The sequence below is a fragment of the Bos grunniens genome, chromosome 4, assembly GCF_055505025.1.
Source record: "Bos grunniens cultivar Pamir isolate PY7600 chromosome 4, Bosgru_T2T1.0, whole genome shotgun sequence".
Taxonomy (NCBI): Eukaryota; Metazoa; Chordata; class Mammalia; order Artiodactyla; family Bovidae; genus Bos; species Bos grunniens.
The window spans coordinates 21448003-21474490 of record NC_141168.1 but is presented as its reverse complement, the minus strand read 5'-3'; the positions used below and the strand labels follow the sequence as shown (position 1 = coordinate 21474490).

The 26488-nt window shown below is 38.8% G+C and overlaps 2 protein-coding genes across 12 annotated transcripts in view; one reads left to right on the top strand and one right to left on the bottom strand.

Annotated features, from left to right (window-relative positions):
• CYREN (cell cycle regulator of NHEJ) overlaps positions 1-26488 on the bottom strand; it is a 194372-nt gene that overhangs the window by 126158 nt on the left and 41726 nt on the right. For 9 of the 11 annotated variants that reach the window (XR_015162049.1, XR_015162051.1, XR_015162052.1 and 6 more), the window contains exons 4-5: positions 3615-3672; positions 1711-1818 (exon numbers count right to left, since the gene is read on the bottom strand). The exons of the other annotated variants lie outside the window; for them this stretch is intronic. The gene's annotated coding sequence lies outside the window, so the exon portion shown is untranslated. The remainder of the gene's footprint in view (positions 1-1710; positions 1819-3614; positions 3673-26488) is intronic. 11 annotated transcript variants of the gene reach the window in all.
• Positions 1-26488, top strand: part of AGBL3 (AGBL carboxypeptidase 3) — a 97276-nt gene that overhangs the window by 56560 nt on the left and 14228 nt on the right. Inside the window, exons 13-15 of the mRNA XM_086395551.1 lie at positions 1937-2026; positions 10937-10994; positions 12767-12832. Of these exons, the coding sequence (XP_086251677.1) occupies positions 1937-2026; positions 10937-10994; positions 12767-12832 (214 nt within the window). The remainder of the gene's footprint in view (positions 1-1936; positions 2027-10936; positions 10995-12766; positions 12833-26488) is intronic.

The following is a 26488-nucleotide window of genomic DNA, read 5'->3' as shown; positions in this document are numbered from 1 at the left end:
CTTTCTGAGTCTTTTAAGACTGCATATAGTTGGATCATGTGTTTTTATCCATTCTCCCAATCGCTCTGTTTTGATTGGAGAGTTTAATCCATTTATCCATTAATAATATCCATGTATTATCCATTAATAATATCCATATTATTATCCATTAATATCCATTTAATCCATTAATCCAATGGAAATAATTCCTGATAAAGAGACTGACTTCTGTCCTTGTGCTGTTTTCAATATGTCTTATAGTATTTTTGTTCCTCCTTTTCCTGCATTACTGTCTTCTTTTGTGCTTAGTTGATTTTTTGTGGTGAAATGTTTCAGTTCCTTTCTTATTTCCTTTTGTGTATATTTTATAAATCATTTCTTTGCTTTCACCATGGTGATTATATTTACTATCCTAAAGTTATAACAGTCTAATTTGAATTTATACCAACTTAACTTCAAAACATACAAAAACTGTTCCTTTATAGCTGTACCCCCACGCTTTCAGTTGTATACGTCATAGAATTACATAGTTATACATTGTGTGCCCAAAAACATAAACTAATATTTCTTTAAGTGTATTAGTCTCCTAAATTATGTAACAAATAAGGTTTGGGGTTACAGGGCTTCCCTGGTGGCGCAGACAATAAAGAATCTGCCCACAATGTGGGACACCCAGGTTCAATCCCTGAGTCGGGAAGATCCCCTGGAGAAGGAAATGGCAACCCACTGCAGTATTCTTGCCTGAAAATTCCATGGACAAAGGAGCCTGGTGGGCTATAGTCCTTGGAGTCGCAAAGATCAGACACAACTGAGCGACTTAAAATTTTATAGGCTAAAGTAATAGTAGTATTAGCTTTTAGACTAATAAATGCTTTTTTTTTTCTTTACTTTTTTTTCCTCTTTAATCATGTAGACATAATCATGTGGGGCTTCCCAGCTAGTTCAAATGGTAAAAAATCTGCCTGCAATGCAGGAGACCTGGGTTCAATCTCTGGATTGGGAAGATTCCCTGGAGGAGGGCAAGGCAACTCACTCCAGTGTTCTTGCCTGGAGAAGCCCATGGACAGAGCCTGGTGGCCTACCGTCCATGGAGTCCCAAAGAGTTGGACACAACTGAGCAACTAACACTTTTTTTCATGTAGATGACAGATCTGTTTCAAATCATTATTACAATAATACTAACGTTCATAATTTCCCATGTATTTATTACCTTCATTTAGACCTCTATTTTTCTCTACAGCTTCAAGTTACTACCTAGTGCCCTTTCATTTAACCTTGCAGAAATCCCTTGAGCATTTCTTTCAAGGCATGTCAAGTGGTCACAAACTCCCTCAGCTTTTGTTTATCTGGAAATGTCTTAATTTCTCCCTAAATTTTGAAGGACCATTCTGCTGGGGGTTTTTTGTTTTGTTTTGTTTTTTCCTTTAAATTCTGCATTGTCTTCTGGCTTCCAAAGTTTCTGAGAAATTGGCAATGATCTTATTGAGGATCCCTTGCAGGTAACAGTTTGCTTCAGTCTTACTGCTTTCAAAGTTTATGTGACTTAGTGTGGGCATTTTATCTAACTTGAAGTTGACTGAGATTCTTTGATAGTTACCTTCACATCTTTGATCAAATTTGGGAAGTGTTCAGGCATTTTATCTTCACTCATTGGCACTTCTGGGTTTCTGGCTTCTCCAGCTCTAAGGCTGGGATAGATGAGGCAAAAAGAAAACACACAGAACTACTCACCATCAGGCAGCCCTTCTGCTCCTGAAATCCCTCATCGTCTGCCTCCTCTTCTCCTTTCAGAGCCTCTTGTGTTTACTTTGTATATAACAGCCAGGGGTTTTAGTTGTACTTAGTGGAAAGGAGAGAAAAGAAAAAGTACTTCACCTTCCTAGAAGTCTCAAAATAGTTTTATATCTGCATACATACTATCTTTGATACACTGATTAAATATGAATCTCTTACCTAGATAAAAACCAAGAAAAAACAACTAAAAACAAAGAAGGAAAGAAACTCTACCATAGAAAGACATCAAAACATCAGAGAAGAAGAACAAGAGGTAAATATTCATTGATATGTTTGCTAATGGCTGTTTGGAAAAAACAAGAGAATGGCAAGTTATTTCCTCTTACACCCAGGAAAGCTTAATGATTTTTCCCCAGGAAAACTTAATGATTAAAATTTTGCTCATATTACTTACTATTTATAAAACTACAAAAGAGTCTTGGCAGGTGAGAGATGGGTCTTATTAAGGTTCTATATTTAAATTTCACTTATAATTACCTTACTCAGAAAACTATTTAAGGTCTCTTACAAAGAGGCATTCAGGATAGCAAGAAGAGATAAAACTTAGAAAACTTAATGGGGAATACAAGAGTATAAAACAGGTGGTGCTGAGATTGCCTTTCATCATGACAGCAGGAGGAGCTCTGAAACCCTTTCACCAGCAAAAATTGGTGAAAATTATTATTTTTTTTTAATTTAAAGTTTCTGGAAATGGTCCTGGGGCATACAGCAAATGAAAAAAACATCTACTCAGGAAAATCTAAACTATGATAAAAACAAAAAATAACAACAACAAAAAACCCCCCAGAACCTGTGGTATTTGAATCAAGACTCTGCACACCCCCTGGCCCCAGCTCACTGATACTCTGCAGTGGAGGACACAGGGTCCCCTCTCCCCCCAGATACCAGACAAAGGGCTATCATATACCAGTAGGGGCAGGGCACTTGAATTTCTTACTCTGTCTCCAGCTACCTATTGCTAAAGCTAAGTTCCAGGTAAGTGCAGCCAAGAGGTGGGGGACTCCCTTCTTTCTATCTATCCAGACCCCGTTCTTGAAAATAAGGCTCTAGTTTGGATGCTACATCACTGAAAATACTTTGGTCCTAACTGGCTCTATCTTGGTTAGTAAAGTGTTAGTTCCACACTGGAAGAAGCACATAGAGAAGACCTGAGACTACTGCCCTCTTCCCACCGACTTCTTAGCTTTGAAAGTGGGGTACCACTGAAAGAAAAGTGCCACTGTCCCCACTCTCAGCGTGACACTCCTATTAGAAATTTTGCATAAGTGCAGCAAGATGGCAGAGTAGAAGGATGTGGAGCTCATCTCTCTTCACAAACACATCAAAAATACAACCACCTGTGGAACAGTTCTCACAGAAAACCGACGGGAACCGGGCAGAAGACCTCTTATATTGTACAACCGAAGCTGCATGCACAGTGGAGCACAAGCTGTCAGCACCTGCATGTGGGGCACGGGTACTGTGGCAACAGACTTTGTTGGCATGCACACCAAGTGGCATCCAGAACCGCATGTCTCTACCAGACATCCCTGAGGAGGAATACAGAGCGGCTCCTTTCCCTGGTCCTCCCCACCTCACACCCCAGCTTGGAGCTGGATGTGGGGCGGAGAAGCCCTGGGGGGCACTCCCACAGAGGCAGCCAGGGCCCCAGGTGGCAGCATAGGGACCTCCATTCCTGCAGCTACAGCACCCCAACCTCTCAGCCCCAGCCTAGAACTAGTCTGGGACAAACACAACGGAGAAGGGACACGACCTCGGGCTGCCTCTGGGCAGAACTGCAGGCGACTTCACTGACACAGGTTCACTGTGACCACGTGGGCCCCACTTGCTTCAGCACTCACCTCCTCTGAGACAGAGCACATAGTTAAGGGCAGCAGAGCCTTACTGAACCCAGGTGATCTGGAAGACAGAATAATGGAAATCACCCAATCAGAACAGCAGACAGAAAGCCAAATTGGGGGGTGGGGGGGAATGAAAGCCATATACAAGAGCTGTTGGATATTATAGAGTGCCTTGCTCAGTCGTGTCTAACTCTTTGTGATCACATGGACTGTAGCTGACCAGGCTCCTCTGTCCATGGAATTCTTCAGGCAAGAATACTGGAGTGGGTAGCCATTCCCTTCTCTAGGGCATATTCTCGACCCAGGGATCAAACCCACATCTCCTTAATTGCAGGCAGATTTTTTACAGTCTTAGCCACCAGGGAAGCCGCATAAAGAATGCCAGCCTATGCATAATTTTGGTACCAGAAGGAGAATAGAGAGAAAAGAGGATCAAAACTGTTTTTAAAGAAATTATGGCTGAAAATTTCCTAGAATCTAAAAGAGGAAACAGATATCCAGGTATAGGAAGCATAGAGAGTCCCATAGAAGATAAGCAGACCCAAACCAAGACACAGTTAAAATGGCAAAAGTTAAAGAGGATTCTCGAGGCAAGAAGAGAAAAACAGTCACTTGCAAGGAAACCCCTATAAGGTTGATTTCTCTGCAAAAGCTGTGCAGGTCAGAAGTAAGTGGCATGATATAGTCAAAGTCCTGAAAGAGAAAACTCTGCAACTTGGGATACTCCACCCAGCAAGAGTATCATTTAGAATAGATGGAGAAAGAATTTCTCAGATAAGCAAAAACTAAGAGTACAGCAATGCTAAGCCTAACCTAAAAGAGATATTGAGAGATCTTCTGTATATAGAAAAGAAGCAAGTATCTATAGGAAAGGGGAATAACAACAGGAAAGGCAAATATATAAAAAGACTGAACATCACTTCAGTCCATCGGAGAAGGCAACGGCACCCCACTCCAGTACTCTTGCCTGGAAAATCCCATGGACAGAGGAGCCTGGTAGGCTGTAGTCCATGGGGTCGCAAAGAGTCGGACACGACTAAGCGACTTCACTTTCACTTTTTACTTTCATGCTTTGGAGAAGGAAATGGCAACCCGCTCCAGTGTTCTTGCCTGGAGAATCCCAGGGACGGGGGAGCCTGGTGGGCTGCCGTCCATGGGGTCGCACAGAGTTGGACACGACTAAAGCAGCTTAGTAGCAGTAAGTTAGTACATGCTGCTGCTGCTGCTGCTAAGTCGCTTCAGTCGTGTCCAACTCTGTGCAGCCCCAGAGATGGCAGCCCACCAGGCTCCCCCGTCCCTGGGATTCTCCAGGCAAGAACACTGGAGTGGGTTGCTATTTCCTTCTCCAATGCATGAAAGTGAAAAGTGAAAGTGAAGTTGCTTAGTCGTGTCTGACTCTTTGCGACCCCATGGACTACAGCCTACCAGGCTCCTCTGTCCATGGGATTTTCCAGGCAAGAGTACTGGAGTGGGGTGCCATTGCCTTCTCCGAAGTTAGTACATAGATTAAAGCAATCCAAAAACAAATTGTAAAAGCAACTATAATTACAATTAATAGTAAAAGGATAAGCATCAAAATGTAAAATAAACCAAAATCACAAAATGTTGAGGAGGAGAATATAAAAATGTAGATCTTTTAGAATGTGTTTGAACTTGTATGACTATTCATTTAGAACACGTAAGATACAGTTATGGGTTAACACTTGAAAACCAAGGTAACCACACATCAAAAAGGTACAATAGATTCTCAAAAACCAAAAAGAAAGGAACTCGAGCATAATACAGAAGAAAGCCATCAAACCACAAAAGGGAAAACAAAAAGAAGAAATAACTACAAAAACTGGAAAACAAATGTTTAAAATGGCAGTAAGTACATACTTTATTAATGATTTCTTTAAATGTCAGTGGACTAAATTCTGTAATCAAAAGACAGAGTGGCAGATTGAATAAAAAATATGCCACCTACAAGAGACTCACTTTAGGGGAAAAGATAAAGATTAAAAGTGAGGGGATGGAAAAAGGCATTTCATCCAAATGGAAACAATTAGAAAGCAGGGCTAGCAATACTTGTATCAGATGAAACAGACTTTAAAACAAAGGCCATAAGGAAAAACAAAGGACATTATATAATGATAAAAGGAACAATACAAGTAGAAGATACTACACTTGTTAACACAAATGTACTCAATACAGGATCACCTAAATACATAAAACAGGTACCAGCAGACATAAAGGGAAAGACCTACAAGCATACAGTAATAGTAGGAGACTGTTACTGACATCAGTGGACAGAACTTCTAGACAGAAGGTCAGTAAGGCAACAGAGATGTTAGATGACACAGCAGACCAGATACAACACAGCTCCTAATGTCTTCCCAAAGTAAAAGACTTAATTTGCAACAGATCCTGGAGAAATTCAAGCTTAATTAACAGCATTCTCAAAAATTGAAATATAGAGAAAGGCGATTTGAATTAGATTGGTAGATTCTTTGGAGATATGGGCCAAACGTATAGGCTGGCTAGTTCACAGAACTGGGGGCAGGGGAACAGGTAGGAGGAGTCTAAGGCAGGGTCAGTATAAATCTGAAACCCTGACCTGGCAAATTATCCCTTCAGAGGAACGCAGATTTGATTGAATTAGCCTGTAGAGCAATTTATACCCCCAAGGCATTGCTACAGCAATAGACCTACCAGCCAGAAATTAGCAGAATTTAACAGCTGGGTATAGTCAGGGAAGGAGTCAGAGAGATTTCTGCCAAAACCACTGCCCTCCCAGAGAGTGTGGTCAGGGATGGAAAGGGTAGGGGAAGGATTAGTACCCTACCCAGAGATCAAAAGAACTGTCTAATTAGGAAATAAGCCTGACAAACACGGATGAAGGACAACATCCCAAGTCGATGAGATCCAGAAAAAAATCCTCTTTGGATCCCATCGGTCAGTCCATAAAGCATCTATTACCTGCAGAGAGCCCAGAAGTCAACCTGAATACCAGCCTCAGGTTAGAAGATTTCTACTCAAATATTTTTGGTGTTAATAATAGTAATCCAGTGGGAAATCTAAGGTTAGCCATGACAAGTTCATTCAGCAGATACAGCAGCAAATACACTGCCATCTGCCAAATGTGGATTAACAGAATCTACTTTTCCAAGAACTTTTGAATTTTTTTTCTCATTTTTTAATAATATTTGGTAAAAAGAGTGAACATTATCATCTTAACTGAGTTTAATGCCTGAGGTCATATTAAGCTCATGCTCTTCAACTATTTCTTAAATGATTGCTTATAAGATATCAATGTATCCCTTAAAAAGTATTAAACTATTTTAGTAACCTTTATTCCCTACCAGGATACTTTGAGTAATTAATCTTGCAGACTTTAAGCAAAAACAAATACTTGTAGATTACTGTGATTAGAATTTATAGATCATTATGGTAGAAACCAACACAATATTGTAAAGCAATTATCCTCCAATTAAAAATAAATATTTAAAAACAAAAAATGAGAATTTATAGATCACATTCATAAAGGACACTAAGAGTTGATTGTAGCTCAGTTGGTAAAGAATCTGCCTGCAATGCAGGAGACCCACGTTTGATTCCTGGGTTGGGAAGATCCCCTGGAGGAGGAAATGGCAACCCACTCCAGTATTCTTGCCTGGAGAATCCCATGGACAGAGGAGCCTGGCAGGCTACAGTCCATGGGGTCGCAATAGTCGGACATGACTTGGCAGCTAAACCAACCAACCATAAGGACACTGGCTTGGTGATTTTCTTATTTATTTTTTTTGGAGGCTAATTACTTTACAATATTGTATTGGTTTTGCCATACATTGACATGAATCTGCCATGGGTGTACATGTGTTCCCCATCCTGAACCCCCCCTCCCACCTCCCTCCCCATTCCATCCCTCTGGGTCATCCCAGTGCACCGGCCCCGAGCACCCTGTATCATGCATCAAACCTGGACTGGCGATCCATTTCACATATGATAATATACATGTTTCAGTGCCATTCTCCCAAACCATCCCTGCCTCGCCCTCTCCCACAGAGTCCAAAAGACTGTTCTATACATCTGTGTCTCTTTTGCTGTCTCAGATACAGGGTTATCATTACCATCTTTCTAAAATCCATATATATGTGTTGGTATACTGTATTGGCGGAGAAGGCAATGGCACCGCACTCCAGTACTCTTGCCTGGAAAATCCCATGGACAGAGGAGCCTGGTAGGCTGCAGTCCATGGGGTCGCTAGGAGTCAGACATGACTGAGAGACTTCACTTTCAGTTTTCACTTTCATGCATTGGAGAAGGAAATGGCAACCCACTCCAGTGTTCTTGCCTGGAGAATCCCAGGGACGGGGGAGCCTGGTGGGCTGCCATCTATGGGGTCACACAAAGTCGGACACTACTGAAGCGACTTAGCAGCAGCAGCATACTGTATTGGTGTTTTTCTTTCTGGCTTACTTCACTCTGTATAATAGGCTCCAGTTTCATCCACCTCATTAGAACTGATTCAAATGTATTCTTTTTAATGGCTGAGTAATATTCCATTGTGTATATGTACCACAGCTTTCTTATCCATTCGTCTGCTGATGGACATCTAGGTTGCTTCCATGTCCTGGCTATTATAAACAGTGCTGCAGTGAACATTGGGGTACACGTGTCTCTTTCATTTCTGGTGTCCTCAGTGTGTATGCCCAGCAGTGGGATTGCTGAGTCATATGGCAGTTCTATTTCCAGTTTTTTAAGGAATCTCCACACTGTTCTCCATAGTGGCTGTACTAGTTTGCATTCCCACCAACAGTGTAAGAGGGTTCCCTTTTCTCCACACCCTCTCTAGCATTTATTGCTTGTAGACTTTTGGATAGCAGCCATTCTGACTGGCGTAAAATGGTACCTCATTGTGGTTTTGATTTGTATTTCTCTAATAATGAGTGACGTTGAGCATCTTTTCATGTTTTTGTTAGCCATGTGTATGTCTTCTTTGGAGAAATGTCTGTTTAGTTCTTTAGCCCATTTTTTGATTGGGTCATTTATTTTTCTGGAATTGAGCTGCAGGAGTTGCTTGTATATTTTTGAGATTAATTCTTTGTCAGTTGCTTCATTTGCTATTATTTTCTCCCATTCTGAAGGTTGTCTTTTCACCTTCCTTAGAGTTTCCTTTGTTGTGCAAAAGCTTTTAATTTTAATTAGGTCTCATTTGTTTATTTTTGCTTTTATTTCCAATATTCTGGGAGGTGGGTCATAGAGGATCCTGCTGTGATTTATGTCAGAGAGTGTTTTGCCTATGTTTTCCTCTAGGAGTTTTATAGTGTCTTGGCCTGGTGATTTTCTATGAGATGAAGATAATAGTTTTATCATGGTTCACAGTCATATTGCAATCAAAGGAGGAGAGCTAAAAATTACAGTGAATTCATCAAATCAAGTCTTATTACAAGTGAATTTTCTTCAGCCTAGTTTCACCCTTTGTCTCTCTAAATTCTTTATAATGATTATGTAATATTGGTACTTTTAACTTTGCATAATTTTTTCTAGAATACTTCCTTATCTCTCTCCCTTCAATAATCAAGTTTTGATTTTTACAATTTCCTCCCACCTCCCATTTTCATGCTGATTATATCTTTTTTTTGTGGGGGGGGGGTGGTACTGCCATTCAATTTTATCTAAAAAGAAGCTTTCTTTATAATCCAACTCTCATATCCATACATGACTACTGGAAAAATCATAGCCTTGACTAGATGAACCTTTGTTGGCAAAGTAATATCTCTGCTTTTTAATATGCAGCCTAGGTTGGTCATAACTTTCCATCCAAGGAGTAAGCATCTTTTAATTTCATGGCTGCAGTCACCATCTGCAGTGATTTTGGAGCCCAGAAAAATAAAGGCTGACACTGTTTCCCTATCTATTTGCTATGAAGTGATAGAACTGGATGCCATGATCTTCGTTTTCTGAATATTGAGCTTTAAGCCAACTTTTTCACTTTCATCAAGAGGCTCTTTAGTTCTTCTTCACTTTCTGCCATAAGGGTGGTGTCATCTGCATATCTGAGGTTATTGATATTTGTCCCGGCAGTCCAGATTGTGCTTCATCCAGCCCAGCGTTTCTCATGATGTACACTACATATAAGTTAAATAAGTAGGGTGACAATATACAGCCATGACGTACTCCTTTTCCTATTTGGAACCAGTCTGTTGTTCCATGTCCAGTTCTAACTGTTGCTTCCTGACCTGCATACGGATTTCTCAAGAGGCAGGTCAGGTGGTCTGGTATTCCCATCTCTTTCAGAATTTTCCACAGTTTATTGTGATCCACACAGTCAAAAGCTTTGGCATAGTCAAGAAAGCAGAAATAGATGTTTTTCTGGAACTCTCTTGCTTTTTCGATGATCCAGTCGATGTTGGCAATTTGATCTGTTTCCTCTGCCTTTTCTAAAACCAGCTTGAACATCTGGAAGTTCACAGTTCACGTATTGTTGAAGCCTGGCTTGGAGAATTTTGAAATAGTTTGGAAGTATCTAAAACGTTTTCAGCTTGCCTGGTGGCTCAGCTAGTAAAGAATCCGCCTGCAATGTGGGAGACCAGGGTTTGATCCAGACCTGGGTCTGGAAGATCCCCTGGAGAAGGGAAAGGGACCTGCTCCAGTATTCTGGCCTGGAGAATTCCATGGACTGTATAGCCCATGGGGTCGCAAAGAGCTGGACATGACTAAGAGACTTTCAGAATGTTTTCACACTCACGTGATTTGTGTACACTACTCAAGACCAGCAGTCACAATTCCACAGTGTTTTGTGTCTCTTTTAGTCCAGCTAGGTCAGACGGCAAGGTATCTCCTTTCATGACAGACAGACAGCAGTGTCATGCGTATGGTCTTCTTACTGTAAACTTTTTTTTACAAGCTATGAGAAATTATTTTTTCAGCTTTCCTATATAAACACAGTTTTGCAATTGCTTATACTTTTTCATACAATTTTATATATTTTCATTCATTTTGTACTTCTCTTCCTTTAATCTTAAGTAAATGAAATTATAAAGCATACACTTTTTGTCTCTTTCTCATCATAAATAAGTTCTATATGAAGTAAAAAAAATTTTAACTCCCTTTAATGCCAAAATACAGTATTTAACATTTTCTTCTGTCATCGGTGGAGAAGAAAAGTAGTGTTGTGAAAGATGTTAGAAGGTACTGATTTAAAAGATTATTTTTGTCCATTCTAAATCTATGAGGATAAAATGAGAAATGTTGAAAATTACCATAAGTCGTAGAAAATGTACCTCATTTTCATGTTTATAATATAGTACTGTTTTCCTTCTGGTTCTATGTTCCATTAGGTTTGTGATAAAGGACATTTAGTTCAAAGACACAAAGAATCAGATTCTGATGTGACAGGTAATGTTCTGCTTTTACCCTTTGATAAACGATTAACTCCTCAACACTTTTTTGTATTACAACTTGGAGGTTATCACTGTGCTTTGTGCTAGGGTTATTAAGAATATATTGTACTATATTTCTTACCGCTTAGGAACTCATCATTTAATAGGGGGAGACAAACAAACAAACAAGTTAAGTGCAGTGTTAACAGGTGCAGTGTCTACAGTCTGGACAGGCTGTCCAGGAAGCACGCTGAGGGTTGAGAGATATCCCTCATTTGAAAGGTTTTTCCCCAAACAGAATATAGGGATTTTATGTTTAAAAAACATCATGGTCCTTTTGTTTCATAAATTAATAAAGGATGGGCCAAGAGAGAAATTAAATTTTGGACTACTCATTTGCTTCTGTGAGAATCTGCTAAGTCTGATATAAATATAAATATAAATATAAATATAAATATAAATCTCTAAGAGAAAAAATACCAGAAATGTTAGAGATTCAGAAATATATATTCTGGTATTTTTTTCTTAATTTTTATCTCATTATCTTTACTTGAGGTCCTTTGAAAAATATTCATGTAATTTAAGCATTTTAATTTTATCTAAAATAATTCTTTAATTTTATGTGTATATATATTTTTAATATATTTATACCACACTTATTTTCAAAAAGGATCTCAGGTAATGATTAAAAGTATATATAAATGTACATGCTTCCTTGGTGGCTCAGACAGTAAAGAATCTGCCTATAATGCAAGAGACCAGGGTTCAATCCCTGGATTGGGAAGATCCTCTGGAGGAGGGCATGGCAACCCACTCTAGTATTCTTGCCTGCAGAATCCCCACGGACAGAAGAGCCCTGCAGGCTACAATCCATGTGGTTGCAAATGACTGAGCAACGAAGCACAGCCCAGTATAAATGTACATAAATCCATTTAGTTTATGATGCAATTGTTGTTATTATTCAGTCGCTAAGTCTTGTCCAACTCTGCAACCCCATGGACTGCAGCACTCCAGTGCTGTCTCTTAGTATGTCCCACTGCGATGCAGTAGGCTAATTAAAAATAGAAATGGAAATAAAAACCACACCTAAGAGGGAATTTTATTATAATTAAGATGGTTACTTCATTATACTTTAAATTCTTTCTTGTGGTGATAAGCCAAGAAAATCTGTCACTTTTAATATGTAACTTTTATATATTCTTCTGTTAAATTTAATGTCAAAATTTAAAAATAAAGAACATATTTTAGAATACTTATTTTAGACATTTTTTCTATACATGTACAGTCCATGTTAATCACACAGACAAATAAATCTTCAAGGTTTTTTTGCAAGATTTAAATGTTTGCATTTAAAATCACAGTATATTATTAATTTCTCTCAATGTTAAATGGTGGCAAAGTATTCCATTGTATTAGTGAACCTTAATTTATTTAGATACACTCCATTGTTAAAATTTTATTTTGTTCACGTTTTTTTCTATCGTAAACAATGAAGACTTTTTAACTCACTATTTGTGATTAATTATTTATCTGTAATAGATTCCTAGAAAGGAACTGCTGACCCAAAGAGTATGAACATTTTTTAGACCTTACCTATAAATAGCAAAAATGCAACAAAATTCATAAGATTTGAGAACTGTTTGTATTAATTTCATTGAGCTAAACTACTATTTGCACATTATTTGCTAGCATCTAGCATTTTTATTTATAAAAAGATAAAAATAAGAAATGTAAAAGAGTCAATGAGCTGTTTTCTTGCTGCTAATGGACTTTTACAATCTTTTCTAGATACAAGGCCTTCTATATCAGATGACTGTATATTTGATTATTTCAGAAGACAGCTCCCTAATCAAGGTTTGTAAGATGGGAATATAGACAGTAATGAGTGGTCACCTATCATCTGAATGTGGGCTATTTAATAATATGTATCTGGTCACGATTTATACATAAGAAACTAGAAGATTATCTTCAAATTGGATTGCCAAAGAACAGTTCACCTTCCCAGAAATTCTGTACCTCAAATTTTGATTTTTCTAACTCTAGAAATATATAGAAGACAGTAGAACTTCCTTATATGTCAATTTGATTTCTGGTAATTTTACCAAATCAAAACAAAACAAAACAAATCAAAACAGATCACTCATCTCATTGTCTAATCTTTTCATTCCCATCTCACTGAATCTTAAAGCAGAGAGGAGCCTTAAGAGTTCCCTACTCTCACCTCCTACAGATGACAGGACCCAAGCACATCCAGCCTTTGACTGACAACACTTGGTGACAAGCAGTTTACCAAATTGCAGTCAATTCATTCCACTGCTTGAGAGCAATGCTCTTTTATGTTGAGTTTAAAGCACATGTCCCTGTAAATTTTAACTCACCTCTTTAACAACACAGAGCAAAAAAAAAAAAAAGGAAACTTTAAAGGTAAACATTTCTGACCAACTCATTTTCCCTAATCCTCCTTGCAATAAGAACAAATGTAATGCCTCTTCCACATGACAGATCATAAATATTTTTTAAAGCTATTATTTATTTACCTGAAACTTTCATTTCTTTCAGCCATCCATAATATGAGTCAAGTCCCTTTACTATCATATTTTACTCTTTTCTGTCACTATTTAAGCTTGAAGGAAACTGAACACAGTATTGCAGATGTCATCTAACTAGGACAGTCATTCCTTGGTATCTGAGGGGGAACTGGTTCCAGGAACCTCACAGACCAAAATCTGAGGATGCATCCCTTATATAAAATGGCATATTTGCATATAACCCATGCATATCCTGCAGTATCTCTAGATTAATATAATACTTACTAAGTCACTGCAGTCGTGTCCGACTCTGTGTGACCCCATAGACGGCAGCCCACCAGGCTCCCCCGTCCCTGGGATTCTCCGGGCAAAAACACTGGAGTGGGTTGCCATTTCCTTCTCCAGTGCATGAAAGTGGAAAGTGAAAGTGAAGTCATTCAGTCGTGTCCAACCCTCAACGACCCCATGGACTGCAGCCTTCCAGGCTCCTCCGTCCATGAGATTTTCCAGGCAAGAGTACCGGAGTGGGGTGCCATTGCCTTCTCCAATTCTGAGTTTAAAATGTTGTAAAAACAAGCTCTGTCCCCCATGAGACATTTCTGTAAACTACTGCAGTTTCTGTTGTTAAAATTAGAGAAATAGACTTAGCAGCTGAGTCATAGTTTGTCTGAGAATAAAACACTTATCTGTCTCACCAAGGAGTTAACAATTACTTTTTATTATTATATAAAGCTGAGATTCAAATTCTTTTATATATAAACATGTAGTATTCTTATTCTTTTTCTGCACATACATTTCAAAGTAATACTCAGACTGGTACCAGGACACTTGACAAGTAATAAATACAGTGTAAATGCTATGTAAACAGTTGCCAGTGCACAGCAAATTCAGGTTTCGCTTTTGAGAACTTCTTGAAATTTTTGTCCTACTATTTTGATCCACAGTTGGTTGAATGCAGATGTGGAACCCATGGATATGGATGCCTAACAATATACAATAAATTATCTTTCTCATTTGCTTCTTTCTAGATACCAGATCCACATTAATGCAGTCTAAGATTACATATGTTCTTTTGAAAATTATCCTAAAATACTGACATACTAGATTTACAAACACTCAAACCTATAAAGTTTTATTTTGATACTGCCACTACGTTTCCTCCATTCTCTGACTTCAGTTTTGGTCTGGTGTAGGAGTCTTAAATTTATTCTTGTTAAACTAAGTCTTCTTCGGTTCAGCCTTTTATGAACTCATTCTTAATTATGTCACATTGTTGTACCACACACATGTATATACCTTATACACACTCACATATCTATACATATATCTGACCTCTTGTCAAAGCTTCAGCCTCTTATATCTATCTGCTGTGTATCTTCACATAAATGTCCCTCACAGCCAAATTCTAATTCATCTAATTCCACACTGCATGCTGTTCCTCGGTATTCACTATGTCTTTGGTAGCAAGTACTATCTAAGTAACTACCAAACTAGAAACCTGATAAGTTACCTTTTTTTCTTCTTTAACTTCCACCACTCATATCTAGAGAGCCACTGAATCCAGTTGATTTTACCTCATAATCCCTTTTATCTTCATCTTAACTACCATCATTCTTTTCAGACTCATCACATATTTATCAGAAACACTTTAGTTTCTAAGTGGTTTCCTTGCCATCTGTGTGTGTGTGTGTGTGTTAAGTTGCTTCAGTCATGTCTGACTTTATGCGACCCCCATGGGCTGTAACCAACCATGCTTCTCTGTCCATGGAATTCTCCAGGCAGGAATATTGGAGTGAATTGCCATGCCCTCCTCCAGGGGAGCTTCCCAACCCAGGGATTGAACGCGGGTCTCCTGCATTGTTTACCTACTGAACCACAAAGACCTAAGCCAGTACTATCATCCTAATTCTACCTTTCATACTACCATAAAAGTAATCTATCAAAAACAGAAATCCGATTAATACCTCTGTCCAAAATAAAGCGTGTCAGTAATTCCCAGTTTTCTAACAGTGGTTGAAGTTGACACAGTCCTGAGATTTAAATTTGTTCTAGGCTTTCTCTTTCAATTTTCTTAACTTTTAATTTTTAAATAATTTAAAAAAGTACAAAGATCTATCTACCTATCTAGCTATATTTCCCCCAAATCCATTTTTTTTTATAAATATCATGCTTCTTTATTGCTAAAGACCTTCAGCATTTATTTTCCAAGAACAAGAATAGTCTCTTAAGGAAATTCAACTTTGATACAATACTATTTTGTATCATACTGTAGTTAAGTTTTGCCAAATGTACCAATGTCCATTAGAGCAAAACTGCTCCCTGATTCAGTTTCATGGACTGCATTTAATTGCCATATCCCTTGATTCTCTTTTAATTTGGAGCATGTACTCAGTTCTTCCCTTTCACTCAGCACTGGCATTGTGAAGATTATGGGCCAGCTGTCTTATGGAACATGCGGTTTTAAAATTTTAGAATTATCTGGGGAGCTTATGATAATCCCAGCTTTGACTTCTGAGCTGGCATTTGTTGTTGACCCCCAAATCTGCATTTTTAATAAGGTACCACAGATAATTCTGATGTTCGTGATCTGCAGACCACACTTAAACTCACCACACTGGGAGCTATAGTGAGAATCGGAGGGAGGCCAAGCACCAACTGGCCCATCCAACCCTCATTCATCCTGAGTGGCTTTCATGTACAATACTTCCAGTGAACAGGCCCCTGACTGCCTCTCCAGTTTTACCTCTTGCCATCCTCTGCCTTTCCTTTACACTTCAGCAATGGTGATCTTTTTGTAGCCTCAAAATACATTAGTCTTCTCACCTCCTTGCCGTTGCTCACGTTGTCTTCTCTGGCTGAAACATAATTCTCCCTCCCTCTCCAACAAGATGAGCTGCTTATTATTTAAGAAAGTGTAACAAGACACATATACAGTTCATTAAAGTAAAATAGAATGAGTGATATGCATGAATTATGTCCTCAAAGAGCGGGGTGTAATCCAGCCTGGAAATCCCAGGGAATGTTTTCTTGAAGGAACTGATCCTTAAATGAACATGATTGTGATGGATGATGGATGGAGTCTTTAGGCATTTAGCAGCAAGAGGAGACTCACTTCCTTGAATTCTTAAAAGGTTAGTGTCAACAGTTTTGTGATCTTATTTATATGCAAATTATTTTCGTACTTGAGATGTACATGTCTGGGACTGAAGATGAGTACTAATGTTTATTCTCCCCCTGTCTGATCAGAAGAAACTCTACTTGATAGAAAAGACAGGTGCAGCAGAGGAGCTGAGGGAGTCTGCTCTTTGTCTTCCATGAGTATTTTAAAATAACCCCAGCAGAAATCTGAACATCTGTTGATATATTTTCATTCTGAATAGCTAAGTAAAATTTTCCTGATACTATTCTCCTGTGTCTTAGTCACTCTCTTTTATAATCATCCTTTATTACATAATCTCCTTTTCCTCTTTGTTCATGTTTCTTTAAGACTCTGGTGATTATCTGCTTTGCAGAGGTCTCAAGTTATACTGGTCAATGACTGTGCTAGAGACTGGGTTACAGTATATAGTTTGCTCTCAAGAAGCAAAGAGAATTTGACAAACACGTAGAGAGACAATAGAAACATAATGGGATAAATGCTACTTACTGTGCTATTATACAGGAGTTGTCTGGGGATGAGGGAGCATCAGAGAAAGTTTCTCTGAAAAGGTAATTGTTAGGGTTCCAGGGGCCTAATAAATAAATAGCATTTCTTCTTTACCTTTGTATCTATTAAAAATTAAGACAAAATAGTAGGACCAAATTCTAGCAAACTGAGTCCAGCAACATATAAAAAAGTTTATAGTGACCAGGTAGGATTTATTCTGGAAAAGCAAGGCTGGTTTAACATAACGAAAATTATCCACCTCTGAGAGTAATGAAAATAAAAACAAAAATAAACAAATGGGACCTTATCAAACTTAAAAGCTTTTGCACAGCAAAGGAAGCCATTGAAAACAAAACAAAACAAAAACACACAGAATGGGAGAAAATATTTGCAAACAAAGCCATCAACAAGGGATTAATCTCCAAAGTATACAAACAACTCATGTAGCTCAACATAAAAAAAAAAACAAAAACACCCTATCAGAAAATGGGTGGAAGATCTAAACAGACATTCATAAGACATACAGATGGCCAAGAGGCACATGAAACGAGGCTCAACATCACTAATAGAGAAATGCAAATCAACACTACAGTGAGGTACCGCCTGCCACTGGTTAAAATACCCATCATCAAAAAAATCTACAAATGCTGCAGAGGGTGTTGAGAAAAGGGAACCCTCCTACACTGTTAGTGGGAGTAAATGGTACAGTCACTATGCTTAACAGTACAGAGGTAACTTTAAAAACTAAAAACAGAGCTACCATATGATCCAGCAATCTCACTCCTGGGCATATATCCAGAGAAAGCCATAATTTGAAAGGATACACGCACCCCTGTTCACTGCAGCACTGTTTACAATAGCCAGGACATTGAAGCAACCTAAATGGCCATCAATTGAGGAACAGATAAAGAAGATGTGGTACATATATACAATAGAATATTGGCCATAAAAAGAACAAAATAATGCCATTTGCGGGGACACAGATGGACCTAGAGATTGGCATACTGAGTGAAGTGGGTCAGACTGAGAAAGGCAAATATCATATGATATTGCTTGTGTTTATGTGTGCACATGTGTGTGTGAGAGTGTGCATGTGCTTAGTTGCTCAGTTGTGTCTGACTCTTTGCAATGCCGTGGATTGTAGCCCACCAGGCTCTGCCCATGGGATTTTCCAGGCAAGAATACTCAAGTGGGTGGCCATTTTCTATTCCAGGGGATCTTCCCAACCCAAGGATCAAACATTCACCTCCTGCAATTGCAGGTGGGTTCTTTTCCAATTGTGCCACCTGGGAAGCCCCAATATCGCTTATATGTGGAATCTTTTTTAAAAAATGGTACAAGTGAAACTATTTATAAAACAGAAATAAGAGTCACAGATGTAGAAAACACACTTAGGCTTACCAAGGGGGGAAGGGGAAAGGGATAAACTGGGAGATTGGGATTGACGTATACTCACTACTATATATGAAATAAATAACTAATAAAAACCTACTGTATAGCACAGGGAACTCTACTTAGCAGTCTGTAATGACCTATATGGCAACAGAATCTTAAGAAAGAGTGGATATATGTATAATTGATTCACTTTGCTGTAAAGCAGAAACCAATACAACATTGTAAATCAACTTTTGCTGTTGTTGTTTAGTCACTAAGTTGTGTCCAACTCTGCAACCCTGTGGACTATAGCCCACCAGGTTCCTTTGTCCATGGGATTTCCCAGACATGAATACTGGAATGGGTTGCCATTTCCTTCTACAGGGGATTTTCCTAACCCAGGAACTGAATCTGCATCTCCTGCTTGGCAGACGGATACTTTTTTTTTTTTAATTGGAGGCTAATTACAATATTGTAGTAGTTTTTGCCATACACTGACATGAATCAGCCATGGGTGTATGTGTGTCCCGCATCCTGAACCCCCCTCCCACCTCTCTCCCCATCCCATCCCTCAGGGTTGTCCCAGAGCACCAGCTTTGAGTGCCCTGTTTGATGAATTGAACTTGGACTGGTGATCTATTTCACATATGGTAATACACCTGTTTTAATGCTATTCTTTCAAATCATCCCACCTTGGCCTTCTCCCACAGAGTCCAAAAGTCTGTTCTTTTGCTGTCTTGCATATAGGGTCATCATTACCATCTTTGTAAATGCCATATATATACATTAATACACTGTATTGGTGTTTTTCTTTCTGACTTACTTCACTGTAATAGGCTCCAGTTTCATCCACCTCATTAGAACTGATTAAACTGTGTTCTTTTTGATAGCTGAGTAATATTCCATTGTGTATATGTACCACAGCTTTCTTATCCATTCTGGCAGATGGATTCTTTACCACTGAGCTACCCAATAAAAAGTTTTTAAAAAATTAAACAATATACATATTAATAGGATAGAGAACAAAATGCACACAATCATCTCAGTAAATGCAGAGATAATGTCTGGCAAAAGCCAACATCTTCCATGATGTTTTTTTTTCTAAAAAAAGACACTCACCAGACTAGAAGTAGATGGGATGTTCCTCAACCTGATAAAGGCCATCTATGAAAATCCCACAGCTAATGTCATAGATGATGGTACAAGACTGAATGCTTTCACCCCAAGATCAGGACCACGATACGGGTGTCTGCTCTCAATATTTCTATTCAACATAATGGAGGTTTAGGCACGACAGTCTGGAAAGAAGAATAAATACAAGGCATCCAGACTGCAAAGAAGTAAAACTACCTCTATTTGCAGTACACATGATCTTATGTATAGAAAATCCTAAGGAATACATGCACACACATATACATACACATATGCACATACAAAACCTACTGAAGCTAATAAAAGAGTTTGGCAAGGTTGCAAGATAAAAAACATGCAGAATTGTAATAATGGGTGAAGTGTATGGTATGTGAATTAGATCGCAATAAATCTGTTAAAAAAATCAATTGTATTTCTGTATACTAGCAGTGAACACCCTATAAGTGAAATTAAGAAAACAATTCTATTTAGAAAGCATCAAAAAGAATACAATGCTGAGGAGTTCATTTAATAAAAGTGGTATAATACTTGTACACTGAAAACTAGAAAACTGTTACACTGAAAACTAGAAAACTGTTGAAATATATTAAAGATGATTTAAATAAATGGAAAGATTCCCCCAGGTTCATACATCAGAAGACAGTATTCACCAAATTGATATACAGACTCAGTGCAATCCTATCAAAATCTCAGCAGAAACAAAAATTAACAAGCTGAATCTAAAATGCAGTGGTAATATAAAAGGCCAGAATAATCAAGACAATTTTCAAAAAAGAAGAACAAAGTTCACAAACTCATACTTTAAATTTTCAAAACTTACTGCCAAGCTGCAGTAATCTTAACAGTGCAGCACTGGCATAAGGGTAGATACAGAGATCAGTGAAGTAGAATTGAGAATGCAGAAGTGAACCCTTACATTCATTGTCAATTGAGTTTCAATAAAGGTGCCAAGACAATTCAATGAAGAAGAAATAGCCTTAAAAATGGTACTGAGACAACTAGATATGCACATGCAAAAGAATGAAGTAGGTGGTAGGGCTCATTCCTTACACCATACACACAATTCAAAATGAGTGACCCATATATAAGAGCTAAAACGACTCTTTGAAGAAGAGAGAGACCTACAATGTAAACATAGTAAGGGATTTGCTGCTTTTACCTCCAATACGTGAAGGACTGGATTTGGAGAGTACACCTTTGTTAGGGAGAATGTTCTGGATATATGTTACTCTTCTTCCATCTGCCCAGCCAGCCCCCTCCCACTGAAAGGTAGGGGGAAGAAAAGCCAAGAAATACTTACTAAGGTCACAGCCCAAGGACACAGACCCACTAAAAGACCAAGATTTCAAAAGATTACAAGATGTTTCCTTTCCCCCATGCCTTACCACCACATTGACATGACTCCAGTATAGTAACATAGTTTATAGCTGAAAGAGCTGCAAGCAAGACATATATTCTATCTGATAAGTAGTTCTTAGGGAACCCCAAAGACAACAGGATAGACAAAAATAAGGCTATTGTAGGAATTCCAAGTCTCTGGCAATAGCTAATACAGCAAACATTAAACACATGGTAAATATGAAAAAAGTAAGCATTAAACTTGCCAACATCTGTTGGCAAATTAAAATTGCCAACATCCACTGGATCATGGAAAAAGCAAGAGAGTTCCAGAAAAACATCTATTTCTGCTTTATTGACTATGCCAAAGCCTTTGACTGTGTGGATCACCACAAACTGAAAAATTCAGAAAGATATTTGAATACCAGACCACCTGACCTGCCTCTTGAGAAATCTGTATGCAGGTCAGGAAGCAACAGAACTGGACACAGAACAAAAGACTGGTTCCAAATACAAAAGGGAATACGTCAAGGCTGTATATTGTCACCCTACTTATTTAACATATGTAGTGTACATCATGAGAAACGCTGGGCTGGATGAAGCACAAGCTGGAATCAAGATTGCCAGGAGAAATATCAATAACCTCAGATATGCAGATGACACCATCCTTATGGCAGAAAGTGAAGAAGAACTAAAGAGCCTCTTGATGAAAGTGAAAGAGGAGAGTGAAAAAGCTGGCTTAAAGCTCAACATTCAGAAAACTAAGATCATGGGATCCGGCCCCATCACTTCATGCCAAATAGATGGGGAAACAGTGGCAGACTTTATTTTTTGGGGTTCCAAAATCACTGCAGATGGTGACTGCAGCCATGAAATTAAAAGACGCTTGCTCCTTGGAAGAAAAGTTATGACCAACCTAGGCAGCGTATTAAAAAGCAGAGATATTACTTTGCCAACAAAGGTCCGTCTAGTTAAAGCTATGGTTTTTTCCAGTAGTCATGTATAGATGTGAGAGTTGGACTATAGAGCTGAGCGCTGAGGAACTGATGCTTTTGAACTGTGGTGTTGGAGAAGAATCTTGAGAGTCCCTTGGATTGCAAGGAGATCAAACCAATCCATCCTAAAGGAAATCAGTCCTGAGTATTCATTAGAAGGACTGATGTTGAAGCTGAAACTCCAGTACTTTGGCCATCTTATGTGAAGAACTGACTCACTGGAAAAGACTCTGATGCTGGGAAAGATTGAAGGCAGAAGGAGAAGGGGACGACAGAGGATGAGATGGTTGGATGACATCACCGACTCAATGGACATGAGTTTGGGTAAACTCCAGGAGTTGGTGATGGACAGGGAGGCCTGGCAGTCCATGAGGTCACAAAGAGTTGGACACGACTAAGCGACTGAACTGAACAGTTATCACATGATACACTGAATCAAAAATACATTTCTTCTGGCTCTTAAGTAGTTGAATTTGAAAAATGGGGTTTCAGAGAATCTTGATTTCTATGATTATTTTTGAAACCACAGGAAACATCAACCAGATTTGTTAATACATTGTCCAAATACATACTAGACTTTGCTCATCTATCTGCATGGCTGACTGACAATGAAAATACAAAATGTATACTTTTGCATATTTCAGTCTGTCAATTTCTTAACAGAAAAAATTTTTAAAAAATTCTGATCTCCTAAATGTCTTGCACACCTTGTATTTTAAAAAGTGATTTGCTGTCCTGTGATAACATAATGAACTTTTTGGGTCACGTTTTAGTTTCCTCAGAACATGCAAAGTACTTAATGAGATTTTTTACTTTACAGAAATGAAAGAGGGTATTTCCTTAGACCTGTGCCTACAAGGTGGCTATCATTATTGATAGCCATAGAAAAGATGTTAAAATGCTGGTCTGCCATTAAGTAACATTTTCAACATGTGGGACAAGAAGAACAGCCTTGTCTAACTTGTAAATCGTTGAAGAAGGGAATAAAGGACAGGACCACAGTAAAACAACTTATATGCTGTTTCTCTAAATCTATTCGATCATCTTTGAATAGGTCATAAGGAGCACAGAATAGGATGAACTATACCTCAGTTGTTTGATATTATGTATAGGTTATGACAAAAACTCATACAGTGAAAAAAGTGACATTTATGGGAAATAAGACTGACTCAGAAGTTAAAAATATGTCACCAGAAAGAGCAGTCAAGTTGAACACCACTAAAAACTGTAATTTATTTGAAATTCACATTCAGTTTGAATTACATCTGTGCTTTGAAAAAACTCTTCCCTGAGAAAAAGAAGTTTAACATCTGATAATATCCAGTGTGCTTCAGAGTATCTATAATAAAAACAATAGACATTGTAGACATGGAGAACCCTACATGATGAATTTAAGGATATGCATGCATGCTCAGTCATATTCAACTCTTTGTGACCCCACGGACTGTCACCCACCAGGCTCCTCTGTCCATGGAATTTTCTAGGCAGGAATACTGGAGTAGGTTGCCATTTCCTCCTCCAGGAGATCTTCCCAAACCAGGGATTAAACCAGCGTCTCTTGTGTCTCCTGTACTGGCAAGCAGATTCTTTACCACTGCGCCACATGGGAAGCCCAAATTTAAGGATGCAAAGAGTTGACTCATTGGAAAAGACTCTGATGCTGGGAGGGATTGAGGGCAGGAGGAGAAGGGGACGACAGAGGATGAGATGGCTGGATGGCATCACTGACTCGATGGACGTGAGTCTGAATGAACTCCGGGAGTTGGTGATGGGCAGGGAGGCCTGGCCTGCTGCAATTCATGGGGTCGCAAAGAATCGGACACGACTGAGCGACTGAACTGAACTGAACTGAAGAGTCAAATGCCCAAAAGTCAGTCTACTAAAACAAGCCTGTAGATACAAAGTGAACAGACATTTTTGGGAAGATGGAAACTAATTCTTACAAGTCTAGAAACCTGCTATTGCTAATTTTGTTGGTGTTCAGCCGCTCAGTTGGGTCCAACTCTTTGCGACCCCACGGACTGCAGTCAAGCTATTGCTAATAAGTCAAGCTATTGCTTGCTTGAGGGGCTTCCCTCATAGCTCAGCAAGCTATAAGGGGCTTCGCTGATAGCTCAGTTGGTAAAGAATCTACCTACAATACAGGAGACCCCATTTCAATTCCTGGGTTGGGAAGATCCGCTGGAGAAGGGATAGACTACCCATTTCAGTATTCTTGGTCTTCCCTTGTAGCTCAGCTGGTAAAGAATCCACTTGCAATGCGGGAGACCTGGGTTCGATCCCTGGGTTGGGAAGATCCTGAGTTCGACCTCTGGGCTGGGAAGATCCCTTGCAGAAGGGAAACGCTACCCACTCCAGTATTCTGGCCTGGAGAACTGCATGGACTATACAGTCCATGGGTTGCAAAGAGTCAGACACTTTCACTTTTCACTTGCTAATAAGTCATATTCCATGTTCATATTTCTTTATTGACAGGATATCTAATTTGATGTCATTGCATTGGCCTGCCACCAGGGGTCAGTGTAATGTGGGCTTCATAAAAGGTGACCTCAGTTGTTCAGTCGCTCAGCTCAGTCATGTCTGACTCTTTGCGACCCCATGGACTGCAGCACGCTAGGTTACCCTGTCCTTCACCATCTCCCAGAGTTTGCTCAAACTCATGTCCTCCTCAAAGAGGACTCATTGAGTCGGTGATACCATCCAACCATCTCATCCTCTGTCATCCCCATCTCCTCCTGCCTTCTATCTTTCCCAGCATCAGGGTCTTTTCCAATGAGTTGGCTCTTTGCATCAGGTGGCCAAAGTATTAGAGCTTCAGCTTCAGCATCAATCCTTCCAATGAATACTCAGGACTGATTTCCTTTAGGATGGACTGGTTTGATCTCCTTGCAGTCCAAGGGACTCTCAAGAGTCTTCTCCAACACCACAGTTCAAAAGCATCAGTTCCTCAGCTCTCAGCCTTCTTTATGGTCTAACTCTCACATTCATATGTGACTACTGGAAAAACCATTAGCTTTGACTAGACAGATCTTTACTGACAAAGTGATGTCTCTGCTTTTTAATATGCTGTCTAGGTTTGTCATAGCTTTTCTTCCAAGGAGCATCTTTTAGTTTCATGGCTGCAGTCACTGTCTGCAGTGATTTTGGAGCCCACAAAAATAGTCTTACGCTGTTTCCCCATCTATATGCCATGAAGTGATGTTACTGGATGCCATGATCTTAGATTTTGAATGCTGAGTTTTAAGCCAGGTTTTTCACTCTCCTCTTTCACCTTCATCAAGAGGCTCTTTAGTTTCTCTTTGCTTTCTGCCATAAGGGTGGTATCCTTTGTATATCTGAGGTTATTGATATGTCTCCCAACAGTCTTGATTCCAGCTTGGTCATCCAGCCCAGCATTTTACATGCTTCACTCTGCGTATGATGGATATACACATATGATGTATGTTATTGATATTTCTTCCAACAGTCTTGATTCTAGCTTGTGATTCATCCAGCCCGGCATTTCACATGATGTACTCTACATGTGATGGACATGAGTTTGAGCAAGCTCTGAGAGTTGGTGATGGAAGCCTGGCATGCTATAGTCCATGGGGTCACAAAGAATCAGAGACACAACTGAGCGACTGAACTGAACTGAACTCTGCATATAAGTTAAATAAACAGGGTGACAATATACATACAGCCTTGATGCACTCCTTGACTTTTGAATGTTTTCAGTTTTACCACTACATAAAAGAAGGATATACTGAAGGCTGCAGGCAATGGAGAGAAGTATGATTGGAAGAGGACACATAAAGAGCAAAAATATCTTATTTTATCATGGGACATAAACATGTCAATTTTTATTAATTATAAGTAATATCTAATTAGCCCTACTGTATTACATTCAGCTTTTTAAAAGGTCTTATGTATCTTAAGAAGACATAATAATATTGCCTATAAAATGTAAATATTCTATAAAAAGTTAAAATCCGCATCAGAGGAAAACACTATTCATAGTGTTCTAGTATTCTCACCCATACTGTTTAATTGGTTCCACTATTAATTACTACTAACTGCCACTGTTAACTAGTCCTGTTGTTCTTCTTAAATAATGGCATTTATGTAACAGAATAGCAAATAATACAGAATAATATATAACTTTAAATAAACAGCTAATTTATACTATATGTTAAAAATAATAATCATGTGTGTATGAGTATTTATTCATTACATATTATCCTGATTCTTTGGTCTGATATAGCTGTGTCCTGAGTTGGGGCTCTAAAAGTTAGTCAATCTGCTATACATGTAGATGCCCTTCCTAGACCCTGACATGCAGAATGCAGTTCTGAATTGCTTGATAATTATTGGACAGATATTTCTGCTGTTTGCTCTTCTCCTGAAACAGTTTCATCTAAAGGTTTCTAGAGAAAATATGCACGAATATATTTCATATGTTTGAATGAGACAGTGGCAGGTTGAATTAAGCTAGCAA